General features: G+C 38.5%; 2 protein-coding genes across 3 annotated transcripts; one reads left to right on the forward strand and one right to left on the reverse strand.

The window, feature by feature from the left end:
* Nucleotides 1-2,530: 2,530 nt before the first annotated feature.
* On the forward strand, nt 2,531-10,540 carry LOC127641407 (ornithine decarboxylase antizyme 1-like). Its single transcript, XM_052124409.1, is given in 6 exon segments — nt 2,531-2,713; nt 8,032-8,077; nt 8,079-8,165; nt 9,448-9,623; nt 9,757-9,842; nt 9,923-10,540. Coding segments are annotated over 6 exon segments (645 nt in total). The 5' UTR covers nt 2,531-2,594; the 3' UTR covers nt 10,054-10,540.
* Nucleotides 10,541-10,896: 356 nt separating this feature from the next.
* LOC127641464 (inactive tyrosine-protein kinase PEAK1-like) lies at nt 10,897-15,439 on the reverse strand. 2 transcript variants are annotated; one of them, XM_052124490.1, is made up of 4 exons: nt 15,189-15,439; nt 14,859-15,019; nt 13,957-14,465; nt 10,897-12,141 (listed from the first exon to the last, which is right to left on the reverse strand). In XM_052124490.1, the coding sequence occupies exons 1-4, from the start codon at nt 15,266-15,268 to the stop codon at nt 11,104-11,106; spliced, it is 1,788 nt and encodes a 595-aa protein (XP_051980450.1). In that variant the 5' UTR covers nt 15,269-15,439; the 3' UTR covers nt 10,897-11,103. The 2 variants fall into 2 exon arrangements, with proteins under 2 accessions (XP_051980450.1, XP_051980451.1); XM_052124491.1 differs by lacking the exon at nt 15,189-15,439 and having other exon boundaries at nt 14,598-14,967.
* Between the last annotated feature and the right edge of the window lie 966 nt (nt 15,440-16,405).

The following is a 16,405-nucleotide window of genomic DNA, read 5'->3' on the forward strand; positions in this document are numbered from 1 at the left end:
ATGCAGTGGCGCCCCCAGAAAATTTTAATAGGGGTGGCCAGTGGAGGCCACAGCAAAATCTTGGGGTGGCACCAAAAAAAAACTAAAAATTCAGTGTAATGTATGTTATACTTGTTTACATTTGTTTCTGGTTAATGTAACAATATGACTTGAAAGCCGCAGTCCGTAACTTTTTTGGTTAAAAATTTTCCAAAATCAATTTGTCGTGTGTGAAAATGCAGCCGTGTCGAATTGTTTGTAGCCTCTTCTTACAGCAGCTGGAATGTAATTAAACTTGTCATTTTGATGGCAGTTTGTAATCCAGCAAGTTCAAAACAACTGTCTACAAAATTGCTTTTTTAAAACATTAATGATAGACTTTCAACATTACAGTATAATTGAAAGCAATATCCATTTCAACATTTATTAGGCGATGGAAAATAACAACTTTTAATTTAAGTGAATTGAAAACAATCTTCACATAACCTATTAGAATAAATGTTGTATTTACCTGTGGCCTTCCTACCTGTCTAACAGATATATATATATATATATATATATATATATATATATATATATATATATATATATATATATATATATATATATAGAAATTGAATAAAGTTATCAAACATTCTGCCCTGCATAAATAAATTATATATAGATTAATTCTTATTAAAGCTACAATTTTCTGATACCTTTGTTCTTTTATTAACATTAATAATAACATCACAGCAACTGGTTTATTAGGCTACTGTGACTTTAAGATCTGCCGCTGCCTAACATGGCATCTCATTTTCTCACAACTCTTTACGTTCATTTAAGACGTTATTTAACTCGTTTAAGACCGCTCTTATGAGAATACTCGACAAAACCAACATTTTGACATAATTATGTGTGTTAATGTTCGTTCAAGTGCGAAAGAGAACTCGATTCTGGTGTTGTATGTGTGTGTGTGTGTGTGCGTGCCACATCAGGACATAGCATCCATTTCATTAACAAGGGTAACCTAAACAGTCTTGTCTATTTAACTTCACCTGCTGACCCAGAACCCATCACTGATTCTGCCTGTTCCTCGCTGTGCTCTGCAAGATCCCCTGTAGCAGCTTCTGCCTGCTCACTTTGGACATTATCTTCAAGTGTGTTCTCACACCTGCCTTCTTCCTCAGACCTACACTCCTTTTATGCAAACTTAATAGTACCCCCTGCAAAAATCATACTAGGGGTGGCCACAGGGTGCTGTACTCACTTGCTTTATCATCATCTCCATCTGGGGGAAGGGCACTAAGCTCACGCAGCTTCTGAAGCCTGTCAATTACCATTTGCCCACTGTATAAACTCTGGCCACCCCTTGGGGGCGCCCCTGGTCACATGGGGTAACCTCCTCGTGGCACGTTTAGTCGCTCTCGCTCGGGCGTGCAATGACTCCTCTGTCTTGTTTCGCGATGATTCGTGTCTTTAGTGTCTTTTCTGCGGAACTATGATAATGGTTAACCTAATAATGTAAAGTAAACAACCGTAATGCTAACATCGAGAGGCGGAGTAGCGTTTAATATTTGTTGCTAGGTTAATCCACAGGACCAAAAATAAATACCACTCACCCAAACGAAAACCAAACGATAGTCATTGTCCAACCACTAACAAAAAAGTTGTATGCCTCCATACTTTTGTATGCTTTCATCTGTTTTCTGGAGTACATGAAAGTCTGGAGGAAAAGGTAGCTGCTTATCTACCGCCTCGATTGCGGGCAAGTATTTCAGTTGAAAAATCGCTCCACTTCATAACCATAAGGATCACGTCCAACATATGTTGGGATTTTCTGTAATACCTTTCTCTCATAATAGCATATAGACTAGTACAGTGCGGAATATTTTTTATTGTGAAGGCAAAAAAAATTACAATTGTACAATTATAATTGCATTTACAAAAAGGCAATAACAATAGAAGGAAAAACCAAGTACTCCACATCAACTAATGCATTCTACTTCCTGCCTCAATTGAATCTGAATTTCGCGCGTTATCAGAATCACGTGACTGCAAACGATTGTTTGTCATTGGACGTCAACATTTCTAAAAAATGTGTAAAACAACATAATCAAACCATTATATGTTATTTAATTAAAGGTTATGTTTCTTGACTATATTATAACAGAAAAGTAAAGGCACATGTCTGTAACCATATTTTGTTAACGACTCATGCAGTTATATGACAGATGATAAGTAATCTATGAAATAGTACATCTTGCATTGTTAATTACGTTTAGAGTGAGCTAACATTTTATGTTTAATGATTAATAGATTAGGTAACTTCGTTAGAGGCACACGTATATTTGTAGTTATCCCAATTATTCTAGATTTAGATTTGAGCATACTGTACAAATCACTCTGCATAGATTAGATAATATTATCCTATATTTTTGTAAGCATACATTCTATTTGAATATGTTTGTTTCCACTCAGGGATTAATTGTTGGTCAGAAAAACATGACGTAGCACAGAAGACACGCCCACTCCTGGCTGTCTCGCGTTCAGAGTATAAATACAGCGGGCCTACGGCATTAGCACACTCATTTGGAGTAGGGAAAGAGAAAAATTAGGGGTTTGACGTTGGCCGGATGGTTAAATCCAACCTCCAGACGATCCTGAATAGCCACTGTTTTGTCAGAGAAAAAGAGAGTAATTTATCCAAGATGCCAGTGAACGAAATGACCCGTAATAAACCCGAGAGTGACAGGTAAAGTGGGACTTTTACGTAATAGTTTTGGCTAGCTAATGGCTGTTAGCCAGCTGGCTCGCTCGAGGCCTTGTTTTAGCTGTACAGCCTAGCTATGTAGGTAGTAGTGAAAGACGACCTAACGTATATTCGTCTGATTGTTTTTAATTGGGGAATGGGGTTTAAGGCTTTTTTATTTTTATGTCAAAATACCTCAGAAAAAATCCTTCAGATTTGTTTTTTTATTATAATAATAAAATATTAAATATTCGAGCTAGCTTGGTCAGTTGTTTCATGTTGTCACTCACTCCCGGATTAAAATGATTGACAGGCCCGTCTCCAGGTAACACATTTATGTCGCGTTCATCGAACGTTCTAGAACGTTGTCAAATCTTCCATTCCAACGTTTGTCATCGCCAGTGTCTTTTAAATTATGTAAATATTCTTGTAAATTCGGTTGAGAGAATCAAGGGTCAATGTTTAAAAATTGTCTATATAGTCCCGTAACACATTTTTATTACATGTATTTTATATTATTTGCATGCGAAGATAATTAGATTGATTCACTTCTATCTGTGCGCTATCGTAAAGCTCAGGTGATTGACGGATTGGTGTTCATGAGATGGTTAATATTAACATGCTAACCGTAAAAGTTCATATACTTGTTAATGTTTCACTGCTTTATCGTGGGATTTTCATAGCGATTGAGTTGTGATCATTTGCTGACATTTAGAGTAGACATTTTGTCCAAACTATCTATTTAAATCTGGATTAAGCTACAATAATTGAATCCAAGATAATGTACTAATGGCTAAATCACCTCGCCCATCCCCCTCTTGTTTTTGCATCTATCGTGCGTCATCGGTTTTCTGGATAGAGGGCAGTGTTGGGTGTAATTTATTACTGAAATTACTTTTTCAATGTGGGATGTAAAGTAAGGAATTGCACTTAATTTTTCAGTCATTTAATTGGTTATTTCTGATTTAATTGTTAAATACTTAATTCTATAAAAAACAATAGTGTCATCTAATGTTAAAATACGTTTTCTAATTTTAATGCTGGCTCTTTAAATTCTTTGGCCAGTTCATGAATAATTGAATGAATAGTTCGTGATTTCTTTTATTCAATTAATTTGAAAGAATTAAGAGTTTCATGTCTATCCTTGTATTTTTCATCTGGTCGAGGATAAGGGTTTTAGAAAGTAATTACTAATTGTCTCAAATGTAACTGCATTACTTCAGTAATCTAATTACACTAGAATATGTAATTGGTCAATTTATTAATTTTTTAAGAGTAACTTACCCAACACTGATGGAGGACCATGATTAATTTATTTTAAGAAATGGCCTTGACTGGTGGCCAGGGTAGCTCAGCTGCAGTTGCAAATTCGAATCCAGGGTGTGCTGAGTGACTTCAACCAGGTCTCCTATCATCCAAATTGGCCTGGTTGCTAGGGAGGGTAGAGTCACATGGGGTAACCTCCTCGTGGCCGCGATTTAGTGATATTCTCTGTGGGGAGTATGGTAAGTTGTGCGAGAATCGCGGAGAGTAGCATGAGCCTCCACATGCTGTGAGTCTCCGCGTTGTCATGCACAATGAGGCACGTGATATGATGCATGGATTGACGGCCTCCGAAGCGGAGGCAACTAAGACTTGTCCTCCGCCACCCGGATTGAGGTGAGTAACCGTGCCACCATGAGGACCTGCTAAGTAGTGGGAATTGGGCATTCCAAACTGGGAGAAAAGGGGATAAAAATAAAGAAATCACAATGCAAGAATATTTCTAGAAATTACATAATCCAAGCTATCAAGTGCTTATATATAAAATGTCATTGAAGGCTGATTTTGCTCAATTCATCAATAAATCCTATTAATTCCAGAAGTATTACATGGGATATCGATGCTAAATCAGAGCCTTTGCTTTAAATAGCAGGTACCAAGGAGAAATGTGCATCACAGCATCTGAAATTTGTATTCTGCCTTGTAATTTATTTTTAGGCATGACCTGACTTGCACAGTCCAGTAGGTTTAGGGAGTGTTAATAATTTAACACCTCTAGTCTCCTTTTTGGTATGAATTTGCCCATCTGATCTGCTATCTTTTGTCATTTTATAAGAGATGTGTCACAAATCCACATTAACAGGCTTGGTTTCCTGTTCTGGTATTGAAACTTTTACTCCTTTAAATGTTGGGTACGTGTTTATTCATCTGCTGCAGGCTATTGTGTAACTACTGCTCTTCCCTTCCCACGTGATCCGAACATCCATCACTGGTTCACTGCGTCCTGCATGAGTGGAGACTGGGTGATGTATGCTAGTCTTCCTTCAGGGATTATCACATTTTCAATGGATCAAACAAAGTGAAGTGCAGGTTTTTGTTGCGGTGTTCACATTGCTTTGCTCCATGTGACACTAAAGTGATATTAGGCCATTGTTGCTCATGCAGACAGAAACTACTTACAATAGTGTCTAGTTAAATGGGTGTGGGGAAAAGACACTCTATCTGTTGCCACTAGTTAAAGCTGCACTAAGGAACTTTGTGCTGTCTTGCTTGCAATTTTAAGTTTCAACCACAGATGTCGCAAGTTGCAGAAGAACACTGAGTTGTTTCGGCACTGCCCTTCTGCGTTGATGAATCATGATTTGAGGTTACCTGAACATTGCCTCTGATCATTTTCATAGAATATTTTTAAGCCTGTGAATATGGATTTGTGATGCATCTACTCGCTCCATAATTGGGTTGCTGAAGATTTGCATAAGGAGTTAATTTACCCATTATTTTGTAAACTTTAATTTCGGCATGAAAATACATAAGCAAGCACTTTTTTTTTTTTTTTTCTTCAGAAGCACATATTGCCCAATTGACATCCCAGTTTGATAGATCTGTCTTGGTTTGCAAAATGTATGGAAAATGTTGGTATCTTTTAAGAGGTAAACGGGTCAATTGTTGCCGACAGTTTCTTTTTGGAACTATCGGTTATCTGCAAAAACAAATAATCAATTAAAAAAAAAAAAAGTATCAGCTGATTAATCTGATGTCTGCCTTTTACACCACCTTCTTGATCAATATTGGCCAAATGCTCTATCCACAATAGATGGATTGTCTTTTCCAAACTCAAATTCTTGAAAAAAAAGATGTTAGGCCTATGTGACTGAAATGTAAAAAAAAAATAATAATAAATTGTTGCATTAAATGTCAATTTTTATGAAGAGGTGCGTTTTAAGGATTCCCAATGCGCTCTACGTCCTCTGTGGTGTAGTGACTCGCCTCAATCCTAGTGGCGGATGACAAATCTCCGTTGCCTCCATGTCTGAGACCGTCAATCCGTACGTTTTATCACGTCACTTGAGCACGTTACCACAGAGATATAGTTTCATACACACAACTATCCTAGTGCCCCACCAAGAGCGAGGACCACATTAAGGCGACCACAAAGAGGTTAACTCAACGTGACTACCCACCCTAGCAACCGGGCCAATTGGTTGCTTGTGAAGCCTGACTGGAGTCAATCGGCATGCCCCAGATTCGAACTTGCGATGCCAGGTGTGGTAGTCAACGTCTTTACTTGCTGAGCTACCCATGCCCTCTAACGCTGCACTGTGTTGATGTTTACTGGACCGCAAGTCACATCTACCGATGACATGGATCAATGGCACTAAGGTGTTTAGCAGCCAGTATGAAGTTCTCCTGAAAGTTTGCCCTGGCCATTTGTTACAAGCCTCCAAAACAAACTCAAACACCTTTTTGTTTTAGCCAGATTTTCAGATTTGAAAATTTGACTGACTTTAAAAAGGTCATGCGGCGAAAGTCTTAAAATACTTTCCTTGCACATTCCATGCATGTATGCAACTTGATCATCAATTTCCAAAAAGTTTTCAAACATTTTTCGAAGTAAGTTAAGAATGAAAGAATAAAGATGTGGGGGTGGCCTGCGTAGCTCTGTGTATTGACGCTGGCTACCACCCCTGGATTCCAAGATCGAATCCAGGGCGTGCTGAGTGACTCCAGCCAGGTCTCCTAAGCAACCAAATTGGCCTGGATTCTAGGGAGGATGGTCACATGGGGTAATCTCCTCGTGGTCGCTATAATGTGGTTATGTGGGGAACGTGGCAAGTTGTGCATGAATGCTACGTCACTTTATCTCTGCGGTAACACGCTCGAGCCATGTGGTAAGATGCCCAGTTTGGCCTTTTGTTTGTCAATGATCTATATAGATCATGTATATACAGGTTACAGTTAATGTAATATTTAATTTCCTACCTAAACGGCTCCCTTATTTTGACATTGTTATAATTAAAACTTGATGGTAATTCTTTTAATTGATTCACTACCAGCTTTAACTGGTTACCTGATAAACCATGAATTAAAAAGGTGACCAAACAGGCATGACAAAGGTCTATACTGGCTGAAACAAAACCGGCTCGCATGACAGATGTGCATATTTGGCAAAAGTTATTACATCAACATTGAATGACCGTGTATTTCCTCATATTTCATAACCAACAAATTTTGAATAGATTGCTTGCATGCCAAATTAACGCAGAGGCAATAACAATGGAAGGAAAAAAAGTCAACTTACCCCACACATTGTGCTGCTGGGTAACCCTAGTAATTTTTGTTGATGTATGGCTCCACTGTGCACTCTACATATTTCCTTGTCTTTCAGACTGAGAGGAAGAGAGTGGTTTGTTAATTTAATTTATGTAGGACTTATCTGACACTACACTCAAAGCACTTTACACCATGAACATGGGACTCCTCACCCACCACCAGTGTTTGCAGCCATAGTGCGCCAGTTCACTCGCTACACACTAGCTATTGGTGGAGCAGAGACTATTGTGATTGAGCCAATTAATGGATGGGAATTATTAGGAAGCCATGATTGAGGTCTAATGGGGGGAATTTGTCCAGGACACCAGGGTTACACCCCTACTCGAAGTGTCCTGGGATTTTTCATGGCTTCCAAGTCAGGACCTTGGATTAACAGCTCGTCGGAAGGACAATACCTTTTTTTACAGTATAGTGACCCCATCACTATACTGGGCATTAGGACCCACACAGACTAGAGTATGAGCACCCCTTGCTGGCCTTTATAACACCTCTTCCAGCAGCAACCTTAGTTTTCCCAGAAGGTCTCCCATCTAGGTACTGACCAGCCTCAACCCTGCTTTGCTTCAGTGGGGCTGTTAACAGTGTGTAATTCCAGTGTACATGGCACGTCTTATGTAATAATCCCATCAAAATACCTCCCTGTAGTTTCTTTAACCTCGGTTAATTACAGGCAAACATGGTTTTATATTGTTCTTTGAGAGCTAATGTGTCATGTGTTGTGTTTTCAGTTCCCATCGCTGCAGTAACCTGTTTCCGGGGCCTCTGTGGTGTTCCTGATGTCCCTCTCCCACCCCTGAAGATCCCAGGTGGGCGAGGGAATGATCAGCGGGATCACAGTCTTTCAGCCAAGCTATTCTATTCTGTAAGTATAGAGCTTTGGGTTGCTTATCAAGTCACGTGAAAGTGATTGAAGTAAATTTCTCCTGCCTTGGTCATGTGGAAATAAAGATTCTATTCTGTAAATGTTTTTGTGTATATATATATATAAATTATATAAAAATATCAAACTGTGTCCATGTTACACATTTGTACCATTTATTAATGACTAGTCAGCAGAAAATATAAAACGTGTTAAAGCAGTCACTTGGTTTAAAAAAAAGTTAAATAAAACAGTAGGTCACCCTTATTTTATGTTGCTCTTATTACGGTGTAATTTACTTAAATCGTGAGTAACTACTTGGCTGTCGATACAATCAAATATCGATACATCGCTATCTTTTGCTCACGATATTGTATCAATACTTGGATCCATGTTACTGTGATATTTTCAGTGCAGTCAGATGCTTCTATGAGGCATGAAAGAGACAAACCGATTTTGCAGGATTCACAGTTTCTCTCACGGACATGCTGGACCTCATGTGTTTGGTTTCGTACAAAGATAAAAAAAAAATCCAATGTCGATTCTTAAAATGCCAAGGTCGCTCACGTTTTGACGGTGTAATGTGAGTCCATATACTAGATTAAAGCAAACCATTTGTTTAATAATGTGTCTATATCCTTTCTGTTCTCTACAGTCAGAGTGAGGTTTACACATACAGCACAGCTATCATGTACCTGCTGCCTCTAGTTACACAAATTAGGCATGTAACAATATACTGTATATATGCAATTTTAATACACACATTTATTGATTTATTACATGGACTACATTTTTAATGAAGCTAAAATGTCACCAAAATTTTGAAAAACTAATGATAAAATAAAATGTATGTCTGTAATCTAACAAGTTAGGTCACTTGTATAATGAGTAACCGCATTGGCTGAAAGGAAAGTCTTTAATACTTTATGTAAGCAAAATGGATTTATAAATGAACTATACCCAAATGAATTTAAAATGAAAGCAAAATCGAACCACGAGATCGTGATGTATCGCAATGCGTATTGTGAGGTGGCTGGTGATACCCAGCCCTAAAACTATTGAACTACATGTACTGCTTGTACTTGTACAGTTATTGTTATCATTACTACATATTCGTCCCATCACCAGTAGGAAGTGAGGTTAGAATTGCCACCTCATCTGATTTCTCATGTTAATGAATTGAATGTCTTTCATGCAGTGCTGCATTTTGTCTTTGTTCCAAATGGCTGTATTACAGTCGTATATGGGAAGTGGTATGCATATAACTGTATTGTATTTTCTGTAGGATGCTCAGTTACTGGTTCTTGAGGAAGCTCCTCAGCTGAACAGCCGTGTACGTTTTTTGCTCTTTGAGCGTCGCTGTTCTCAGAGTAAGCACTTCGTCTGGAGGGGGGCACTGAAAGGTGCAAACCTTTACATTGAAATCCCCACTGGTGTCCTCCCAGAAGGAAGCAAAGACAGGTTTGCTTTTTTGTTTTTTCTACCTGCTTGCTTGTTTTGCTATGGAAAAGTTGTTTTTGGCTCAAACAAGTTTCATGTGGTGGATTGATTTTCATTTATTATTCACCCATTGCCTCTTGTTCTTTCACAACAGTTTTTCACTTTTGCTGGAGTTTGCAGAGGAGAAACTACAGGTTGACCACGTTTTCATCTGCTTCCACAAGAACCGAGATGACAGAGGTAAGGCTAATTGCAGTTCTTCTCTGTAATGCCTTTTTGTTCTGTCTTGTTGATGTCTCTCTTTATCTTACTGTATCCAGCATCACTGCTGAGGACGTTCAGTTTCATGGGCTTTGAGATTGTGAGACCAGGTCATCCCCTTGTCCCAACCCGCCCCGACGCTTTCTTCATGGCTTATAGCATCGAAAGAGACTCCGAAAATGATGACTAAAGATTATCAATCACATCATTACTTCTCATATCTAAGCTGTATCTCACCCAACATGGTCACCATTTAGAGTATGAATGTGTCCAGTTGACTCATGTTAATTACTACGTTGTAGTTCTTGTAAGGGTTGTGCTGTGTTTTCAGTCATATTTGCACTAGTGTAAACTAAATTTCCACAGTTACCATTATTCCGTAAACCCCAGTGGTAATGGTTTATCTCCAAAAGCAGTTGGATTCTTTGCTTATTTCCCCTCTCCCATTCCTACATGGTGAACATTTTTAGGGCATAATATTTATGGTTAAGACCCCCAGGCAACAATGTTTGTAGAATTATGGTTTTCATTGCTGTTATGTTAACTTTTCTTTTTCCTTCTGTTTTAAATTGTTTGTATCTTAATGTGTGCATGAGTCTTGAAGTTTTTAGTTATACTTCAATAGGGTCTATCTGCATGATTGCTACAGTGTGCAGAATAAAAAAAAATTGCTCCCCTTACACGGCCTTTGTCTTGCTACCTCTTTTCAGTTCCATATGCATATTGTAAAATTATAAGACTGTATCTTGCGCTTATCTAACAGAATTTTCAGAGCTTGTCTTTATTGCCCTTCTGACCCTGCAGGACGTGCTTTAATGCCAATTTTTCCAAGTAGTGCATTGCTAATAAGTAAACCACAAGGTCAAACTCCAATAAGCTTAGTTCATAATATGTAGCTTATATTGACACTGTTTGTTCTGTGAGTAAACTGACCATGAAGATGGATGGATAAAAGTTGATAATTTAATGTGCATCTCAAATGCTTTATTTGGATGTTGTCACAAGAAGCACTAAAGAAAGGGCTGGGGTGAAGAGTAGTTTTATTAACGTGAAAATGATGTACAGACCTAAAACGTAATTACAACAGGGATATGTTAGACAGGGTGATCTATTCTAGATAACAAAACTGCTCATTTAGCCCCTATAGCAAAGATAACTTGATTCCATATGATTACAGCCCTTTGGGCTACACTTCTCTACAAGTGGCAATTAATGTAATTAACAGCATTTGCATTTTTATTTAATCTATCCTATCAAAGACGTGAAGGCCAATGTGTGCAGTCTCTGGGTTAGTGAAGGATAGATATTGCAGACAGAGATAGTCTTCCCAGTCCAAGCTGTGGTGATCCTGAAACAGCCCCCTCTCTGCAAGCTTGAGAACAAAAAGAGATTGCTTAAGTAGTAGATAATTAGGAAGCACAATGCTTTCTAGTTGGTTCTGCTGGATAAGTTGCTTTTGTGGACCCCAAAGCAAGGCCTGGAGGACACTTGACACATCCTTCATTTGTAGCCCTGGTTTCTTGGATGTTAGATGGGTGACTAGCCACTTCAAACCTTGAGTGTATGGAGAGTATTGTGGTGCTTTCCACATCAATGACCCACTGTCTGTAAGATGCAAACAGTTCTTAAGCAAGTTCCCCAACTGGAACTCCAGGGAAGTTGTTACTTGAAAGACTTCATCCTCAAAATGGCTGCTCAGCACCACACGAGGGGTCCCCCACTTCTTCCAAAGGTTTTGACACGTCTCACCTTTCATTTCCTCATCTAGTTTCTCCTTGGGTATTGAGATCATCTCCTTCATATCCCATCTTGTCTTGATCTCTGTTGGGTTTTCCCTACTTTCAACCGGTCTGAAACTAGGCCACACTAACATGACACACTCTGGTTTCAGTTCCCTGTGAAGGACATTATTACTTCCTAAATGCTTAAGTCCTAATACCAACTGGAGGACAAGAAGACAAAGCCTCCTTTCATAAACCTCAGGATGAGTCCAGTGCAAGATTTGTCCATCCTCAACAAAGTCATCCAGTGTCCCCAATGGAAAGTCTCTTACTACAGTCACATCGACACCTTTCTTCAAAAGAGAGACAACGGTTTGCTGTTGGCAAACCTCAGTGCTGCCCCCATGTGATGACTCTGATGTTGTCTGAGCAGTCTCTGATTGTGAGGCATAACTTTGATCTGCAGTTGTGCATTGCAGGAAATGGACCACACCTTGTTCAATGTTTGGATGCTGCATAAATGTAGAGCAATCTAATATGGAATCCCCTCTGTGAACCTGCAAAAAACATTAAGGAGTCTGTCTTAAGTATACATGTTTTCTTTGATTCTGTTAGTTAAATAGGTTCTGTTACAAAACCTAGTGATCTGCCTCCAGAGGCAGCAATTTAAGGCATCACTGGCATGCATCCGACATGAAGGCTGTTCCAAAGTATATTAATTATGCTTCATCCTAAGATTACTAATTTTGGTCAAATTCTAATTTACCGAAATGGCATGAGGAAAAATGAAGTATTCCTTATTCTATAGAATGCTATTTGAATTGTGCTTGGAGTTGCTACCTATTTACAGTGTTGGGGAGTAACTGAATACATGTAACAGGATTACATGTATTTACTTTTACGCATTTGGCAGACTCTTTTATCCAAAGTGACTTACAGTGCACTTATTACAGGGAAAATCCCCCCGGAGCAACCAGGAGTTAAGTGCCTTGCTCAAGGACACAATGGTGGTGGTAGTGGGGATCAAACCAACAATCTTCTGCTTGGCAGTGCAGTGCTTTAGCCCACTACGCCACCACCACTCCATTTAAAATACAAAATATTGGTTACTATTCCATTACAGTTACAATTGAAATTAGAATAGTTACATTCAAAAAGTATTTTGATTACTGAAGAGATTACTTTGCATTTTATTGTCTTTTGTTTTATTTAATATTTAGTCCTTTCAGATGGAAAACATTTATACATATAAATGATGCGATCCAAAGTGCATTTGAACAGCGGTGAAACACTTTCTTATGATGTTACATTCGTATGAGCAGACAGAGAAGTAAGTTTGGAGCAGAAGAAATAGAAATAAAGCTTGTGTAAATTGTTAGTTTTACCCTAAGCTAAAGTGCTATTTCTAGCCAATCTACATGCACGTGTTACCAGCACGATCATATTTTTTATCAAGAAAATTCACGTTGGATCACAATTTCTTTTATCTAGTAAGACTTTTGATATTAGGACAAAAATCATATTCTTGATAATAATTTTTTTATTGTTTTCCTGTAAAAAATATCTAAAAATCCTTGAACAAGATCAATTAGATTGTTGTTTCTAAAACAAGATCACTGCATAAGATATTTTGGTTTTTCAGAGAATGTATTTTTAACATGTGTCTTACTGTACTGACAGAGTTTTTATAGTCAAAACAAGTGAAAAAATCTACCAGTGCTGAAGAAGTAATCCAAAGTATTTAGAATACATTACTGACCTTGAGTAATCTAACTGAACACCTTACAAATGACATTTTACAGCATGTAATCTGTAGTGGAATACATTTAAAAAATAACCCTTACAACCCTGCCTATATGGAGCATTTCAAATCGGTCTCTTATGAGACTCCATTTAAGTTAGGATGCTGCTATAGGAGGTAGTTGCCTATGTAGGCAGCGAGGCAGCTCACTTGGTTTTGCAACAGACCAATAGGCATGTTAGATATGAATGGTGTTTAAGTCCCTTACACTAAGAAGTCTTGCATGTGCTATAAAAACAATTGCTCTGTGACTATAAAGCTCTTAACTCAGTGTGGCACATGTCAAAATGCTGGTGCTATTGCTTAACACCTGGCTTATTGAAAGGAGTGTGGTATGAGGGTTTGGTACTGTGAGCTGGTGTTGCCTTATAAGGGTGTGCATACTGTTTGTGGTTCATAGGCTCAGCCTGGGAAAGTGTTCATGGCCTACTTGTAGTTGTGGATTGAAACCCCTATATTATTCCTTACATATACACAAACAATTGCACATTGCCACATGTAATAGCTAGATTCATTGTGTAATGTATTTCGTCCAGTGTATCTAATATGTTAGTAGTACTGTTGTACTTACCTTTGCTGAAAACAGCTTTCCAGGAAGCTTTGGACAACGCACCAAGTAGAAAACATCCCTGTTAGACCACTGCTGTCCACACAATAAGAAATCATCAGGTTGAGTTGTCTTCACCATCTCCATATCCTGCTCATTTAGGAAGATGTTCATTTCAATGGTCTGTAATGTGTTCCTCAGGAACTGAAGATGACACCTTTGAATGCTCACGGAAACATGCTCAATGCTTTGGAAGTTTCTGAGGAATCCGTAAAGCTGTTCATCTGGCGTATCAAAGGTTACCTGGTACAAGGACTGAGCTTGATGTAGCTCTTCTTTGTCCTCCTCTTTTAGCATCAGTGGGCCTTGGAATGGCATTATCATGTAGAGGGGATTGTCATAGTTGCAGGTTCTTGTGTGGTTATGATAAGGTGGGTCTAGAGCATCCATTGGGAGGGATAGGGTTCTCGTCAGAGTCTTTTTGGGTATCGGAGGAGGAATTTGGTCTGAGAAGAATCTCGTCTGGTGATGTTCTAAGCAAACAGTACACATGACAAACACTATTTTGCTGTTGCATGTACACATGCATACTAAGACTTGGTGCATCACTGCAAGAGAATGTCATGTGTCATGGAACAATGAAAATAAATTCAGTGGGAACTAACTTGGTTCCTATTATGTTGTGAGACATTGACTCTGTGTGGTTATGCTGTCTGTCTGGTGGCTTCCCTTTTGGTTTCAGGTGCTACTTCCCTCAGTATATTATTTGTATAAAATAAATAAAGTGTAAAAGAACTTAATCAGAATGGGGAAAGCTGTGCATATGAAAGATTAAAGGATGCAGTTCTCACAATATTTATATCCTTATTGATTGCTGTAAAAATTTGCTGTGTCAATCTTTACAAATACACCCATAAAGTACTCACCATAGCGATGATGTATAGGACAGTGGGCCGCATTACAGTCAGTAGGTGTGGTGAACACCTCCGTAAATGGAGACAAAGGGGTCTGTGGTCCGGACGAGTGTAGATCCCCTACCTTCAACTGTAGACTCTGAATGGAGCTTGAGCTGGAAGAACACTTGCTCCTAAATATGAGCACATAATAATTTTGTGAGATCAAGCAACTCATAACACAAGAACATGATATTGGTTCAATACACCTTTTACATTGCTAAGCGACTGCTAATTTTCACAGTATGAGGTTTCCTGCATGACAACTCACATTTGTCAAGATGCAACACTAGCATGCCTTACCTGCGCTGTTTGACGGGCAGTGCAGGTGGTGGTGGTCCTCCTGAGACTCCAAGGAGTGCATAGTCTGTTGCCTGGTGCATTTTGGTTTAGCGTGTGACAGCGTGAGCCTTTGTGAATGTTTTTCACCCTCCTCCAACTGTCAGTTCCTGTAGTTTTCTTCCAATGAGTTAGCACACATTATCTCACTGTCTTTCAAACATTGCCTCAGCATATCTTACATCTGAGGTTGGCAGCAGAAATGCTTAGTGCATTTGGGCATATCTGTTTACTGTACTACACAACTTTGAAATAAGGAACAAGTTTTTGTAAGTACTAATAACTCTTACTGTTATCTGGTGACACGCTAATTTGCACTTCACTCATGCAGTAAGTTGATTGATGCAAAACATGGATCTATAGCATTAGTCTTACCAAGCTATTCTATTTCCATATATAGAACAGAGACACTTTTTATGTATGATATGTTTTGTTATGTAGAGGACATGAAAGTCCCACTTGAATGTTTAACTGTCCATTCTGACCCTTTGGGCTGGTTTGGCACACCTTTTGCGTGGTGCCCCTAAACATTGTATAGATTGCATACCCTGTTTCTGCCCCCCTGAACAAAACAGCTTTTTTCTTCCAGAAAGTTTTTAATGCCATTGTTCAGACACTAGAGGATGCTGTTGTTCCTTTATACACAATAACAACCACATGGTAAGTTCAGAAATGGATTCAATGAAGATATGATTGAGTTCAGTATGATTAATAATGGCTAACTGCGAAAAGTGCATTGCTACAATGACATTGGACTGAGAACTATTGCTATTGCATGATGCTACCGATAGGTGTCAGTGCAACATATAAAAAACAATTACTTCTGTAGATACTCTCTGCGTTTGAAATCGCATACTGTCAGAGTATGTTCTGTATTTGATAAAGCATGCACTTCTCAGCTTGTAAAACAGTTAGTTCTTTAGGCATGCATTTTTAGTATGAATAGATTCCAAACATACTTCATCCTGGGACGTGTTTATTGACCCTGTGACCCCAAAATATGAAGTAATAACAACCAGTGTTAGGTAATGTTACTTTTAAATGTAACTTGTTAAAATATTGTGTTATGCCTTAAAAAAGTAAATGAATTAATTAGAAAAAAATGTTGCGTTATTTTTGCGTTACTTCTTTCTCACAGCCACTTTCTCTTTTGCTATGCTATGCATTCCATACAAACAAGC

The sequence above is a fragment of the Xyrauchen texanus genome, chromosome 50, assembly GCF_025860055.1.
Source record: "Xyrauchen texanus isolate HMW12.3.18 chromosome 50, RBS_HiC_50CHRs, whole genome shotgun sequence".
NCBI lineage: Eukaryota > Metazoa > Chordata > Actinopteri > Cypriniformes > Catostomidae > Xyrauchen > Xyrauchen texanus.